This window comes from Protopterus annectens, chromosome 8.part1 (genome assembly GCF_019279795.1).
Source record: "Protopterus annectens isolate FY-2018-M chromosome 8.part1, PAN1.0, whole genome shotgun sequence".
NCBI classification, from domain to species: domain Eukaryota; kingdom Metazoa; phylum Chordata; order Ceratodontiformes; family Protopteridae; genus Protopterus; species Protopterus annectens.
In genome coordinates this window covers 261,561,178-261,577,890 of record NC_056742.1, presented here as the reverse complement: position 1 = coordinate 261,577,890, position 16,713 = coordinate 261,561,178, and the positions used below count along the sequence as shown (strand labels likewise).

The following is a 16,713-nucleotide window of genomic DNA, read 5'->3' as shown; positions in this document are numbered from 1 at the left end:
ATCTGGCATATGTGACACGGTTACTGCTTTCTCTGGGATACACCATCAACAAGAAGAAATCAAGGCTAACACCATCTCAGAAAATAACCTTCCTGGGTGCCAGCTTGGACACAAACACCCAGATGGCATACCTTACGCCAGAAAAACAAGGGCAATTATCTCAGTACTTCAAAACACTAGCAAAAAGTACCAGGCTTACTGCAAGGAAAATCCTGCAGGCTCTGGGATTCATGGCATCTTGCATTCTTCTAATCCCCTGTGCAAAGCTGCATATGAGGAAACTTCAATGGTACCTAAAAAATCTATGGTCTCAACACAGTCACAGCTTGGAAGCAATTATACCAATAATTCCATGTCTACAAAAGGAATTTCTATGGTGGGCCCAAGCATGTCAAGTAAACACAGGCCTTCCTTTCTGCAAGCCTCAAGCAAAACAAGTCATAACCACAGACGCCTCAGATTACGCATGGGGGGGCACACATGAAGGACAGGTGCATTCAGGGCAGATGGCCCCAAAAGGAAAAGCACCTTCACATCAATCAAAAAGAAATGCTAGCAGTAATAAATGCAATTACAGCTTTCAAGGACTTCCTGCATCCAGGACAATTACTGATAAGAACAGACAACACCACAGTAATGTAGTACATAAACAAAAAAGGAGGAACACACTCATACCCCTTGTGCAGACTAGCCATGACTCTTTGGAACTTGGCTCTAGAAAGACAAATCGAACTACAGGCACAGTACTTGCCAGGACTGGAAAACACACTGGCAGACACTCTGAGCAGGAATATGACAGATCCACACGAATGGAAGCTACATCCACAGGTGTTTACGGAGATAATCCAAGCGTGGGGGAGGCCAGACATAGATCTTTTTGCCTCCCACAGGAACCATCAATTGAAAAGGTTTTGCTCAAGGACCTTCCATCCAAAGGCCTGGAAAGTGGATGCCCTTTCATTCAGTTGGACAACATGGACAGTTTATGCATTCCCACCTCTGCCTCTTCTGCCCAAGGTGCTTTTGAAAGCAAGAACAGACAAACCAAGGATGATACTGATTGCTCCAGACTGGCCAAGGCAACATTGGTATCCACTCCTGAGGAGCCTAACACATACTCCTCCCTGGTCCCTGCCTCTAATACCTCTTCTGCTGACTCAGAACAGCTACAAAACCCTTCACAGTCAGCTGAAAACACTCAACCTCGCTGCATGGAAAATTCCTTAACACCACAGCAGACCTTACTCTCCAAGGAGGTGCAGGATGTCATTTTGGAGGCCAGAAGACCATCTACTAGAAAAGCTTACTCCTCAAAATGGAAGCGGTTTTGCTGTTGGAATGAGAAAAGAGGACAGGACCCTAGAAAATTGAACTTGCCTCAGGTTTTACAGTACCTAGCTGAACTGCTGAACAGTGGACTTTCATTTTCTTCCATTAAAATACACGCCTCAGCCATTTCGGCAGAATTCAACACGGATCCTCCTTTATTCTCTCACCCACTCTTACGGCAGTTCCTCAGAGGGGCTAAGAATATAAGACCTCCAAGGAAGCAACCAATACCAGCCTGGGACCTTAATTACATACTAGAAAAATTAACATTGCCTCCTTTTGAACCTGCTGCCTCAACAGATCTGCAGTATTTGTCCTGGAAAACAGCTTTCCTTCTGGCCATCACTTCAGCTCGTAGGGTTTCTAAACTACAGGCCCTCATGGCGGTGCAGCCCTTCCTCATCTTCCATCAGGATAGGGTTTCCCTTCGTACTAATCCATCTTTTATGCCAAAAGTGGTATCCAGGGTAGCCTTAAACCAAGCCATACACCTACCTACCTTTTATCCTAACCCTCAAAACAAAGGGGAAAGGCTGCTTCACTCTTTAGACATCCATAGGCAGTTACGTTACTATTTGGACAGAACAAAGTCCTTCAGGAAATCAGAACAACGTTTTGTGTCCTATGCCATAGGGGCTGAAGGGAATCCAGTTACCAAACAGACCATTTCCAAGTGGATTGGCCACTGCATACGATTTTGTTACTCCTATCATGGGAAACCTGTCCCTTCTGGTATCAGATCTCACTCCACCAGGGCCACAGCCACCTCTACAGCCTTCCTCAGAGGTGTGCCTACTAAGGATATTTTGGAGGCAGCCACTTGGAGTTCTGTACATACTTTCACAAAACACTACCACCTGCCCTTATATTCCAGAACAAGAGCAGGCTTTGCCACTGCTGTTTTGCAGGGCATTCTGGCTCAACCCAGTTCCACATAGTACCTACAACCCTATACATAGCTTTGGGACTCTACCCATCTGTGATTACTGCAGCTGTATGCACGATGGACATAGTACAGTTTTGTACCTACCATAAATGTAGATGTTTGAGTGCTAATACAGCTGCAGTACAGGTTTCCCTCCCTCCTTCCCCTCTTGGTAAGGGCATGGGGCCTAAAAACCTCTTCATACCTCCTGACTGGGTTATCCTGCTATGTTTTATTTGCTTGCATTTGTGGATAAGCTTTATTTATGTATTGCCTTCCTTTTGGGGGCACCTGACATCTGGGGCAAGAAAGACTGAAGAACATGGCGTCGGCTGTTTCTTATATACTCTGGCCTTCCTGATGTCAGAAGAGTAAGCGACGACAGCCGACGCCGGACCAAGACTTTGGAATTCGGCCGACCGAGGGACCGCCTGACGGCTGAAAACCCATCTGTGATTACTGCAGCTGTATTAGCACTCGAACATCTACATTTATGGTAGGTACAAAACTGTACTTTTTTTGGCCATCTCGGTCTGGTTGTGTATCAGTCACAAAGATTTTATCAAGTTGAAAGTTCTTTACTGGCTTACAATGTGTCAAATGAACCCAGGACGTCCTCTCGGCCACTCTAACTGCAGTAGGCATTGCCAACAGAACCTGGTATGGTCCCTCCCACTTTGGACTCGCCCAATTCTTCCTTTTCGTCACTTTCAGCCACACGAATGTCCCAGGGGCCAAGACTGCTTCCACCGGTCTGGTCTGTTCCTTATCAGATTTGTTTGTTAAGTTTCCTCATATAACTAGCTAATGAACTGTCAGCCTCTTGCTCTGCAGGCATGAGAGCTTTCCACTGAGGCACATAATATGCTCTCCCAAAAACCATTTCAAAGGGAGTCAAACCCTTTATATTTGGAACCGTTCTCATACTCAGCAGTGCCAAAGGCAGACAGTATATCCAATTCTTTTGGGTCTCCTCTACTAGCTTCCTAAGCTTATTTTTGAGGGTACCATTGTACCTTTCCACCAGTCCTGCTGACTGTGGGAGGTAGGCACAATGGTTCTTTAAGGAGATACCAAAAATTCTCCCAAGTTGTTGGATTGTCTGATTCACGAAATGAGTGCCGTTGTCACTATAAATCCTTTCAAGAATGCCAAATCTAGGGATTATCTCTTTTATCAGGGCTTTTGCCACTGTTGCTGCATCCGGGTTTTTGGTTGGAAAAGGTTCTACCCATTTGGAAAACATATCTACAATAACTAAACAAAACTTTTTCCCTTCACACTTATTCAATTCTATGAAATCCATACAAATAGTATGGAACGGGTATGGTGGTATAGGAAAACTTCCTTGCTTGGTTTTAAATGCCCCTTGTGCATGGTGCTTGTTACAAGTATGACAAGCTGCACAAAATGTTTATGTGTAATTTGTGAATCCGTATGTTTGGAATATTCAGTTTACTAACTGTACCATCCCCCCTTTTGAGACATGGCACTGCCCATGGCTCAACAAAGCTGCATATCTAAATAAATTAGACGGCAATATCGGTTTTCTCTCTTTGGAAATGTACAGTCCATTCTCAAGAATTGCACCTCGTTTTACCCATTTTTGTTTTTCTGCTTTTGTAGTAAGCGTCTGCATTATTTTTAACTTGTCTAAATCTAAAATCTCAGAGGGTTGTAATTCCTCATTCAAAAGTAAAATTTCTGAGTCTGAGGCTGCTTGCTTTGCAGCTACATCAGCTCGTGCATTGCCTTTTGAAATCTTATCCTGCTGTTTCGTATGAGCTACACATTTACAAATAGCTACTTTGGTAGGTAACTGAATAGATTCTAATAACTCCAAAATAAATTGTGCATGATTAATAGGTTTTCCACTAGATGTTATCATTCCTCTATTTTTCCATTGTTGTGCAAATACATGTACTGTAGAAAAAGCATACTGACTATCAGTATATATGTTTACACACTTGTTTTTGCTAAAGTACATGCCCTCGTCAAAGCTATCAATTCTGCTGCTTGTGCAGATAAGTTGTGTGGTAAGGATTGAGCTTCTAAAATTTCAGTGTCTGTAACTACTGCATACCCTACCAGATTCTTTCCTGTAGGACCCCTTCTGCATGAGCCGTCCACGTAATATGTCACCTCGGCATTGTCCAAGGGCATATCTGTGAGATCTTGTCTAGGTAAAGCTAACTGTTCAATTTCCTGCAGGCAGCTGTGTGGTGTGCCTTCCGCAGGAGTTGGAAGTAATGTTGATGGATTTAATGTCGTACATCGTTCAGTTGTCATATGAGGTTGGCTCAGCAGTATAGTCATACATGAAAGATGTCTAGCAGGAGAAAGGTATGCCATTTTTTCTTGCAGTAAAATTATTGCAACTGCATGAGGCACTCTCAATGTGAGAGGGTGGAATAACACCACTGAGGCCGAAGGCTGTACTGCCATTGCAGCTGCAACTACTGCTTGTACACAGTGAGGCAAAGATCGCGCCACTGGATCTAACTGTGATGAATAATAGGCTATGGCGCGTTGCTTATCCCCATGTTGTTGCGTCAATACTGACGTCATATATCCTTGCTTACAATCTACGGTCTGAAAGAACCGTTTGTGATAATTCGGAAGTCCTAAAACTAATGAAGAAGCTATCAACTGCTTCAACCTGCAGAAAGCCGTTTCTGCTTCGGGTGTCCATTGTAAGATATCTTGTGCTGCCATTGGCGTCTTATATATCAAGTCAGTCAGTGGAGCAGATTCCAAAGTATAATTTGGTATCCAGCTCCGACAAAAATTAGTTGTACCCAAGAAAGACATAATTTCCTTCTTGGTTGTTGATTTGGGTGCTTGCAAGATTGCTGTTTTTCTTTCCTCATCCAATATTCTACCTTCATTGGATATTACATATCCCAAGTATCTAACTTGTTTTCTCCAAAGTTGAAACTTACTTTTGTTTACTTTGTGTCCTTGTGTTGCTAAAAATTTCAATAATGCTGCAGTATCCTCCCTGCACTGTTGCTGGGTGGGGCTGCTAGCAAGATGTCATCTACATAAAGTAGAATTTGACTACCTTCCGGTGGGGTAAACCCTGCCAGATTGCTAGCCATTTCTTGTGCAAATATTGTTGGGCTCTCACAATATCCCTGTGGTAGTCGAGTATACGTATACCTTTTACTCTGAAATGTAAATGCAAACCAATGTTGACTATCAGGATGTATAGGTATTGAAAAGAAAGCATTGCTAATATCTACCACAGAGAAATACTTCTGTTGCGGTTCTAAATCGTTTAACAAAGTATGTGGGTCTGGCACCGTAGGTGCTCTAGGTATTATTGCATTATTTACAGCTTGTAAATCTTGTACCATCCGCCATTCCCCGTTTGCTTTTTTAACAGGAAATAGGGGTGTATTACATGGTGAATCAGGAGATTCTACCAGTACTCCTTCTTTGAGTAATGCTGCTATTATAGGCTTAATTCCTATTTCTGCATCCTTTCTCAATGGGTATTGTCTTTTCTGTGGTCTAAAAGTTGACTTTGGGGTTATTGTAACTGGTCCTGCTGTTCGAATAAGTCCTACATCTGACTTGCCTGTTGACCAAAGAGTTGTTGGAATTTCACATAAGGCCTTTTCTTCTTCTAATAAGAATGCTAATCAGCTGTCCTCACTAGATTGCAAGTGTACAGCTGGATGTGTCTGTGTTAACCAATTCAGTTTTTGTTTTTGTATCCCTTGTTCTGATAGTTCTAAATCAGTCTGTTTCTCCCATCTTGTTACTTTTTCTCCTAAGTCTGCCCATTTGACACTTTTGTTCTTTGTCAAGCTGACATGTGGTAATCTATTTGATCTATATAATGCAAGGAATTCTTGAGGTAATGAACAGCTAACTACACTGTTCCCCTCAGTATCCCAGTACAAAGTACGCAAAACCAATCTAGTTGCACGATTTCTAAACAATTCTTGCTCATACTCTCTATCAGGTCCTGGTGTAGCACAGTAGTATAGAGTACAGTGTAACAAATGCTGTTGATCAGTGTCAAGGGAGGGGGCTTTACTGATGGCTACGTTCATCAGTTCCTCGGTTACTGCCCTTGGACCAGTCGTGACTAGGTCCTGGCTATACCAGTAAAAAGTTTCACCCTCCAATCGCACTACAAAGGTATCCATTTGTCTCTGTGCCTCCATACCTTGTACAGTTGGAACTACTGCTATGCCAAATATCTGCATAAGGTCCCTACCCAATAGGTTCACTGGACACTTTGCAGAAACAACAATTTTACTTCTCTGGGTCATACCTGAAACAGGGTCAGTTATTGCTATATCATGGGAAAGTGGTTCCCTATATAGCTGTCCATTTGCTGCTTTCACTAGTATATAATCAGGTGATTCGGAATGTTCTGGTAACTTGGAGGGGTGTATCAAAGTCCGTGACGCTCCTGAGTCACACAGGAATTTGACTTCCCTTCCCTCCACCAGAAGTGTAACTTCTGGTTTCGTATCTGCTAAGTAGAGCTCTAAACTTAATAATGCTAAGTCCAAAATTTCACTTTCTTCATCCTCCATATCTACTTGCACTTCCTTTACTCCTTCTATCACATTTACATTTGTTTTCTGTTTATTAACTTTTCCTGATGATTTCTGACTTTCACATGATGTATCTTCACTATCATATAGTCAGTCCTCATCTCCCTTATCTTCTGTAATTACCTTTTTGTTTTGCTTACAATCCCTTGCTAGATGTCCCTTTTTCCCGCACTTGAAGCATTCACCTCTCTTTTTTTCTCTCTTCAAAATCTTCTGATCGTTTGACTGTTTGTTTCCCTGGGCATTCTTCTTGCCCTTTTTACCTGATTGCAACACAAATACTTCAGCTCCGTCTTCAGCAGTGAAGACTTGTGCCTTCTTTTTCTTTTTACTATTAAAATGTCTTTCAGCATGTCTAGCATATTCAAGTAAGGCTTGTAGCCTCCCTGTTCGATGGTCTATCATATGCTTCGTAATGAAGCTACTAATAGGTGCAATGCAACCTTTCAAAAATGCATTTTTCAATTGTTGTTCATACGGGGAATCATTCGTTTGGTTCTCAGGAACCGACATACCGCTATGATTATTAAAACACTCTAATAATCTAGCATAGTACCCATCTATTGTCTCATTTTCCTGTTGTATGCATTGATTAATGCAAGTCCAGTCTGCTCTAGGTTTCCATTTCTCATAGATTCGGTCTGTTAGACCTTTCACTCTGTTGTCTAACTCTGCGTCACTATGTGGGAGTGGTCTAAGCTCTGCATTACGAGGATTCCAGGTGCCACAAATCATGTGCCAATCTGGACCTATAATTTGTCTTACTACTTTTTCTACTTCTTCCCCATTCAAGTGGTAACTCAACCTCATGCCTTGTAAATCTTCTAAAAATTTCGTAAAATTAACTTTCGGATGGGGGATTCCCTCAGTAGCCTTCCGGATATCCTCCGGTGTCCATGGTCTATATACTAAGAGTGTTGGGTTTTGCCCTTCCTGTCCTGCCTGAGGATTTGGAACTTCTATAAGTGGGCATATTTCTTCCTCACTCTCATCCTGTAGGTTTCTCTCAATTTGATATGATTCTGTGTCCCTATGTGTTTTACGTGTTCGGGACCTAGTTTCAATAGGATCTCTAACAAATGGTTGTGGTCTTGCTGAAACTTCAGGATAACGCGGGGGCGGACCAGCCTGTCCACTCGCTTCATATCCTGAAAAGGGTAAGGAAGGGGGCAAGGGAGGAGGAGGAGGAGCTGTCGCTATTACCAAGTTATTATCTTCTTTGTCTAAAAACAATGTTTTTGAATTTTTCAGCTTCTGTTCCCTACGATTTGCTTCCTCAATCCACCTGTGTGCCTGAGGAATGCCTAATTGGCGTTGCTTTTTTGCCTGACCTCCCGCATCAGATTTAAGTTGTTTAAGGAGTTTAACTAGTGAAGTTTTATCTAGTTTACCATCAAATTCATATTTGCTAACCCATTTTGTATAATACCTAACGTTATCGGAACGTTGTGATTGCATGTATTTTGCGTCTTTGGTTAGGGGCGGATCTCGCGATGTTTTAGTGCACTGATTACTCATGACAAAGAAAATGTTACGTAACCCTTTTTTATCACGTGATATCAAATTCTCAGTTCCTGTTCGCAGTGTATCTAGAATAACTGCCTACCTTATTCTGTTACCCTGATCTATGACCAAATATACAGTACTTCCTTTTGTCCCTGATCTGCAAAACAAATCTTGACAACAATATACTGTAACCTAGTCCCTGATCTAAAACAGAAAAAAGGTAAATTTTTCCTACCTGAGCCTCCGGTATTGAACTGTCCAATGTCCGCTCTTCGGCCACAGATCAGAAAGTGGCCAGCCTCTTTAAACGACAATTCAGTCGGAGGTCTTTTCACCCAAGAAGAACCGTTTCGGTAATTTCTCCTGCGCAGTATTCAACCACCGGTAGACTCTGATCTGCAGCTGTCTGAGCGAATTTCCGGCTAAGAAGGACCAAACTGTTAAATAAAATCAAGAATTCAATACACAGGAGGTTCAGATTCAAAAGTTTACTAGTGTACACCAGGAGGCAAAAAACGTACAAGTACAGAATTTTGTCTGACATGAAACAGGAAACACACAATCTTATATAGGTTTAACATTCAAGCTGTGCCCACCTTACTGACGTGGTATGTCACAGGGCATCTACATCACTTTAGCTTACAGTCCTCTATTCATTAAAACTGCTGATGCTGTATATTTTAAAAAAGTTTTCCTCTGGATAGAATACGGCCTTGCTATCCACCTGGTCAGACATAATGTCTCTCTGTAAAGTTACTTCTTCAAGGTTTCATATCAGTTCGAATACAATAGCAGATTCAGTCTTTTAATACACATCTTTGTTCTCTGTTACACTTTCTCACACAGCTGCGTGCTATCTCAGTAATACATATACAAGGCCAAATCATCCCAGCAGGAAAGAGCAGAAGATTTCATTATTTTACACATTTAATTTCCTGACCCAGCAGATAATCACTTGTGAAAAGCATAAACATTAAAACTTGCTAAGCTGGCATCTGCCAGGGTCGAAGGTCAGCTTTGCTTCAAGCCACACTGCAGTTTCAAAACTACTGTACATTTAAACATGAATTAATCCTCTCTACTATATGATTAATAGAATAAAATGCATTATATACTACTTTGCTTATAAACTAGCATTTATCATATATTCAAATACACATTTTTCTAACAACTTCTCTATTCTATGCAACCTATGTGGTGTATTTGCTTGTAGATGAAGGTAATTTTTATGTTAGTGCATGCTTTTTTATAAGCAATATATTCAGCCTACCCTGTTGGGGGCACCTGACATCTGGGGCAAGAAAAACTGAAGAAAATAGCATCGGCTGCATCTTGTATACCCCTGGCGCACTGATGTCTGGGAAGAGGCGACAGCAACCGATGCCGGACCAGGACTTTGGAATTCAGGCCGACTGCGGGTAGCCTGCCAGCAGGATAACCCAAGTGTAATGACTGCAACAGTGAGTACACTCGAACATCTACATTTATGGTAGGTACACAACTGTACTTTTTATTTCATCTCATGTTATTTCGTAACACCTGTTGACACAATGTGCATTGCCTACAAAGAATCACACAGTTCTCCCTGTGAGATATTTAACCTTGAAGGATTAAAGAGGATGCTTGCCAGTGCTATATTTACATGGGAGTCTTCCAGTAACATATGCTGTACCTTTGCTGGTACCAGCCAGCATTAGCTGCACTGAAAATAAAGCAACAATCGTAGAAATGATTTGACCAAAGCATTTCAGCCACTGAAGAGTAGATACAAATGTTTTGATTTACTGTTAGGTTGACCTGTACTTGAAGAGCTACTGCTGTGATGTGCATCTCGCATAACTCTACTTCCCTGGCCATCACTGCTCAAAGGAAAAAAATTGGAATTTTTGTAAGAATAGTTTGACCTCATTCAGAATGGAGGTCTTTGTCAAATAAGGACACATTAGCAGAATTGTTTGCTTTTTACAATTTTTAAGGTTAAATAAAAATGTAATTTGATGTCAAGTCACATTTGATTTTTTTCTTCTATATCTTGATATTGTGGAAGATTATAGTGTATGTAAGCTTTTGAAGAACCAAAAAAAGTATTTTGATGTCTAGTTTCATTGGAGTGTTTCTTATTTTCCTGTATCTTGAAATTGTTTAAAATTGTGTGACAAACATAGTGTTATGAAAAAAAATGCATTCTGATGTCTTAAACTTTATTTTGCAGGTTGGCTGCTTTGAGGAACTAAAATTGCTTTGTAAGAGAATAACACCCCTGAATGGAACAAGTGGTCTTATAAAGTTAAGGCTCTTGATCAGGGTCTCCCTGTGAAGACAACGTACAGGACTTCAAGAAACAGTATACTTTGCTCAATTCACAAGATGCACTTTGATTCTGATTACTGTTTACCTTAAAATCTTTCCCTGGGCCTTATAATACTGGATTTTAAGATGCCAACAAATAACACTGTGTGCTGAAAAGAAAACACTGACTCATTTTAGGGGGAACCATTGCTTGACTGAAAACTGTTCAATGGGTGTATTCACTGAGAATAACCAGAGTTGTAGTGTGAAGTACAACGGTTGGACTTGCTTAAAGTTAAGCTTCATCAGTTTGCCTGTTATATAAAAGAGGAGGTTTTAAATATTTAAACTATATATACAGATTTGTGAAGGTATGATGATTTTTCCTTTATTTTGCCTTGTCTTGTATGTTTTTTTTTTTTACTTTGCTGTTCATAGTTTGCCTTTTTTTGTATACCTCTTTGTACATTCTTAGCTCACACTTAATGAGTGTACTGCTGGAGAATCCATCTTATGCAGTCAAAAGAATAGCCTGTACAGCTCAGTTGAGATGGGGATGTTCTATGAAGGCTTTTAGACACTAAAAATACTTCTTGCTCATTTCTGGAGAAAGTGCACATTACCAAAGTTGATATGGGAGTTCTGCCTCTCATTTTCAGCGCGGAAGAGGGTGTACATACCTTTCAAATGTCCAGATTTTGGGCTCATATTTTTGGCCTGTACCTCATATAAGTTGTGGTTTTCTGGCATATCACTGGGAGGGTTTGAATACTGAAGTCACTAAATAATGGCACACATTTGAGTTTCAGACTTCAAGCTCTTTACAAAATGTGATGTTAAAACAAAGCCTGTTACTGGAGTAACTTTCTAAGTTTATAAGAGCAGTATTTAAAATATGTCCCTATTTTTAGGCCTTTGTCCTCCCATTTTGTCGGGCTTTGTCCAGATCTCTTGGACTAAGAGGTTGAGAGGTACGGGGGTGAACAACTGCCTTTGTACCTGACTTCTTTTAATACATTGAATTATCGTGTGCCTTCATAGTCTTTTGGACAGTGTGAAGAGCACTGTATGATGATGCACATGCACTTACAGCGGAGGAAAGCAGCATCCTTTTGTTTTCTAGTTTCTAGACATATGTGGATGCCTTTTTGTGTGACTGGAGTGCCGTGCCATAGGTTAGAGTTGAGGAAGTTGGAGGATTTTGATTCTCACTACTAGATATTCTCTGTTACTGTTCCTCTGAGTAAAATAAGGATAGATTTAAGAGAGAAATCAGTGGCTTGCCTGTGTGGTGTACCTGATATATATGACTATTTGCATGCTCAGCAACACACACACACACTGATTTCTGAAGCTCTGTCTGATTAGCATTGCTGAACTGAAGTGAACGCAGTAACTGAGGGAATTTGGTAAAAATGTTAGACATGCTGATGCATCAGTAGGATGCTAGACAATATTGTTTATTAATCAGTAGGATTTTGTTTTGTGCTTGAGATGTGTCCACTAAAAAAGAAGGTACTACAGCTTTTCTACAGGATTTTCTGTTAGCTTTTGAAAAAATGTGACAGTTTGCTCTCAGTGTAGTATCTGAAATGGCTAGAGCTGTTTTTAATATAATTAAAGACCATTGTAATAATTTTTTCCATGCTTTCTCTCTTATTCAGGGTGATTGACACATTTTTCCAGGTTGCTTACTCTAGGTTTCTGTTTAAAGCATGTGGTTGAGCTAAAACATCTTGCCTCTAGCCAACTGAATTTCACTACAGTGTTCAACTAAGAAAATTGAAATGGTTTCCACCTTCCAATTCCAGTAAATCTGTTAGATCTGTAGTTTGTTGAATTCTCATCTGTTGGAGCATTGTATTGTGTGTGTGTTTGTTATTACAGTGTTCCCTTTTGTTGCAAGGCCATAACTTGCTGTTGATGAGTCTATTTTCTTTACTGTGCTGTCAGATGGAAAAAGCAAGCCTTCATCCCTGCCATTTGTAGGGTTACATCTCTATTTTGAGATGGCATTTTTTTGTTTAACCTCTGTACTTTATGATTGAATAGTGCTTTTCTCATAGATGTATGTCTTATTTGGGAAATGCTTTCTTTTCAATGGGTTCTGCCATGAGTAAGAGCAGTTTTCTTGCATCCAGTTTTTCTATCTGTGATGCCTGTAGGTATGCAGTGAACAATTGACAGTATGTGCTTCTATTACTTTGTTTTCCATTGATTGCTATTGTATACAGTTTGTTCCCCTATTTTTAGCATTGAATCTGGGCTGATTCTGCAGTTGGTCATACTTTGATCAGTATTCTGCCTGGTAAACATACTAAAATAAATTCTTCAAGTAGTCACTGTAGACATTTGTCTTCTAGACTACCAAGGGAGGCATTAATGTCTTTTAGGGGTAGCATTTTCTTGCTGGCTTTTTGGGTAATTTCCCACCTGGCTTGAAAACCAGCAACACCAACGCACTGTGTATGCCTCAATCTCCAGTTTGCTTTTCTTTTTGTCCTACTACAGTTTTATCATTGCCTATGTATGAGGTCATATGTGACTTAGGTTTGCCACCTGTCCATCTTTACACAGGAAAGTCCATAGTTGGGCAGTTGTGCCCTGCAAAAAACATGTAAAATGTCAAATGTACTACGATATTTACACACACAATTTCCTAAGGTCTGTATTGTAGTTGAGTAAAACCATTATTTTGTATCTGAAACCCCTTGTTTTTATGTGAAGTAACAGGAACATGTCAAAGTCTACAAGTGTGAGCTTTAATTTTGGCAATACAGATGAAGTCCAGTCATTTTCATCAGGTGTGGGTATGTTTATTTCCTGCAAAATCGTCAGTTTTTCTTAAAAAAAAAAAAAAAAGTCTTACTGTGGACACTTGAAAAGGTGGCAGCCTTATTATGACTCCAAGTGAGTCCTTTTCTGTTGATTTAAAAAAGACAATTATTTAACATACATGGGAATTTTTTGTATTCCTTCTGCTGGCAGAGCAGCCTAATTATTAAAAAAAAAAGTTGGGATAGCATAGTTTGATGAACTTTTGCTCAACTATCTTCAACTTTTCATGTAAGTTTTGGCTGTTGCCATATTAACCAGAATAAACAGAGCAGAACATTTTTTCTAGTATGAAGTGCAAATTCAGAATGATCAGGTAGTCATCCTGAACCGAAGGTGAGAAGGAACCTGTACAAAACTGTTAGTGTGCAGCGAGCTGTTGACAGCACTATCAAGCTCTATTCCTGTAGTAATGTCATATTCCAGTACACCTTTCTTTTATTTCTTTTGAGTGTATCTTAAGCTGTATTAGGCATCACCAGTAGGAATTGACTGGCCTTTTTTCCTTTAGTTAAACATTAACTAAGGTAAGTTGGCCCCATGTCTCTGAGAGAGAGAGACAGACAGACAGACATAGACAGTAATGCCCAGACTAACATGCCCACAACATAACCTGTAGAAACTTCCTAACATACCCCCTCCATAAAATTCCCATGATACATAGGGACACAATTGGCTTGGGTTGCACAGCTAGACTTATAAAGGCTCTGCTCGTCGTTAGCTTAGTGTATACTCATGAACCTACAGACGTACGTGCTTTGCTCTCTGAACTAGAATTTAAGACAAAGTGCATAAGAGAAGACTTTATACTCTGTTCTGTCCTGAAGACATTAGTAGTTTAAAAAGGTGTTTTCTTCCCCTGCAACTCTCAGTACTGGTTACATTTTTCTGGGCAGAGTTCAGCTTCTTTTTGAAACAGTACCTTTAACATGGAGGCAAATAAGTTCTAGTTTTGTAGCTAATAGAAGAGTGCACGCCAAAAGAAATGATTGGTATAGAAATCTGTTATTTTGTCTGAAATTAAATGGCAAACTTGCATGTTATGTTTTGTTGCATATCCACAGCACAAGTTTCACGTTTATTTTTTTAATATTGAGGTAAATATGCTAAGCAGCAGTGCATTTTTTTCAGTTATGATCATAGTGCACGCTGCTTAGATGATGTCTACAGAGATGTACAGTAAGCAAATGGGTATTGGGGAGTCAAACCCAGGACTTAATGTTGAAGTTTGTTAGCAGCTCCTAGCCTAAACTCGCTGTGCTAAATGCTTATTCAAGTCAGCCCCTAATTACAGACTAGACAAATACCCAGAAGACCATGCTTTCATTTAATATTTTTTTCAGAGATAATTTAAAACATTTTAATGATTTGTTTCAAGTAAAGCTGTCACCATGGTACATGAAACTGTATTATTTTATCCCCTTATACTACTTGCACTGTTGGCAAGGCATCTCCCTCAAGTATTAGCTCAGCTGTCATGTTTTTCTGACCTGGGTAGGCTGTAGCTGGAATGGTTCTTTTGTGTCAGGTAATACCTTGGTTATTAAACAAGCAGGTACAAAAAACACATGACATCTGTATTACTGGATTTTACCCCAGTTCAGAAAATATTGCGTGGGGCAGATGATGACCTGGGAAGTATGGCAGTAATGCAAAAAAAAAAAAAAATACACAGTTTTGGAGTGTCTGAGCAGTCACCAGCTTTACTTTTATTTCTCCTTACATTACTCCAGTCTCAGACATACACACTTGCATCTGTGTGTATACACTTTTATGTTTATCTATGGTCTGCACTGCAGGAAAGTGATACATTGTCTTGGAGTGTTTAAAATGGTCAGTTGCCATCTTTGTTTTGGTTGACCATTGTCTTGCCCAGCCTGAGACTTCACTTTGGTCTGCATATACTTTTATGCTTGTCTGTGGTGTGGTGCACGTGGCAAAGCTTTTTCTTTACAGGTTCTCTTGACTGTTCCATATTAGATGATCCAGTTGTGGCAGAGATGTTGAGGTCTTACCAGATTTTCTGATTTTTTTTTTCTTATTACTCTCATAGTTCGATATTCTGTGCCTATGGAAGTATCTTAGAAGGACATTGAATGTTCACATTAGTATTTCCAGTTGCCAGTGCAGTTGTATATCTTTAAAATGTGCTACTACCTTTTCCACAGAATAAACCGTGTTTTTGCATTTTATTATCAAGATAAGGGCAGCCTCCTGAGTTTTTTCTTAAAGCTGTAAATTCCTGCCATGTCATCATGAAAGACAGAACTCAAAATGCACCACTACCTAAGTTATTATGTATGCTACTACATTTCCATGGTAGATGGAGATCTGTTAGTGTCTTACCTTATAGAAAAACAAGGCATAAATAAGGTCCTTCAACTGGAGCACCTTGTTTTGAAAATTGATATATGTGATGATGTAGAAGTGAAACCATAATATAGGTAAGAAACTGCCTTCTAAAAGAAGTAAGTTATTTTAACTTATCCAGAATGTCTTACAGAAGTATATAAATAATAGATCAAAACCTACCATGATATAATTTTGTGGGTGTATTCTTAGATAAAACCCGAGTAAACAGATAAATTAAAATATCAAAAATATGTTGGAAACTTTTTTTGCAAACCACTTTTAACTTTAACATGAAGAAAATCTGGAACTTAACTTAAATACAAAAAAGATACCTGGAATGGGCAGCAATATACAAAATAACAGGATATGTTTTTCTTTATATATATATATATGAAAATGTCAGTGCTTTCAAGATCTATAAATATTTCTATTTTTGTAAACATATGCAACATGTCCCACGTAATGGTGTATGTATGAGCCATTCTGTGCATCCTCATGTTGTGAAACATCTTGTGATATTTTTTTTTCTTCTTCTTTGAAAACTGCTGTTGGAAGAGTTTAGCATGGGTTTATTCCATGTCTTGTATCTGGCTGGTAACCGTTATTGGGGTGGGGGAGCAGGCCCTGCTTTGTGTTTATCACTGGAAAAAGTAACCCTGTATAATTTGTCAATCAACAGCCAACTGGAAAAAAATGAAAGAAAAAAAACAAGTTTTGTTTTTTTTTTTTGTCATGGGGCAAGCCCACCCGCACCCCTGTTAATTATATGTTTCAACTCCAAGATCACACTGCAGTGGGGAAAGAGAAATTCCCCAATCACCACAGTACTGTCATCTTGCTCAAACCAACTGCCAGCATGTAAGATTTGTCTAATTTTTGATCAGATGTGCCAGTGGTTTT

General features: G+C 39.7%; 1 protein-coding gene across 1 annotated transcript in view; it reads left to right on the top strand.

Moving 5' to 3' along the window:
- CHMP1A (charged multivesicular body protein 1A) overlaps window positions 1-12,266 on the top strand; it is a 451,574-nt gene extending 439,308 nt beyond the window's left edge. Inside the window, exon 7 of the mRNA XM_044081850.1 lies at window positions 10,550-12,266. Within this exon, the coding sequence (XP_043937785.1) occupies window positions 10,550-10,571 (22 nt within the window). The 3' untranslated portion in view covers window positions 10,572-12,266. The remainder of the gene's footprint in view (window positions 1-10,549) is intronic.
- The last annotated feature ends 4,447 nt before the right edge of the window (window positions 12,267-16,713 follow it).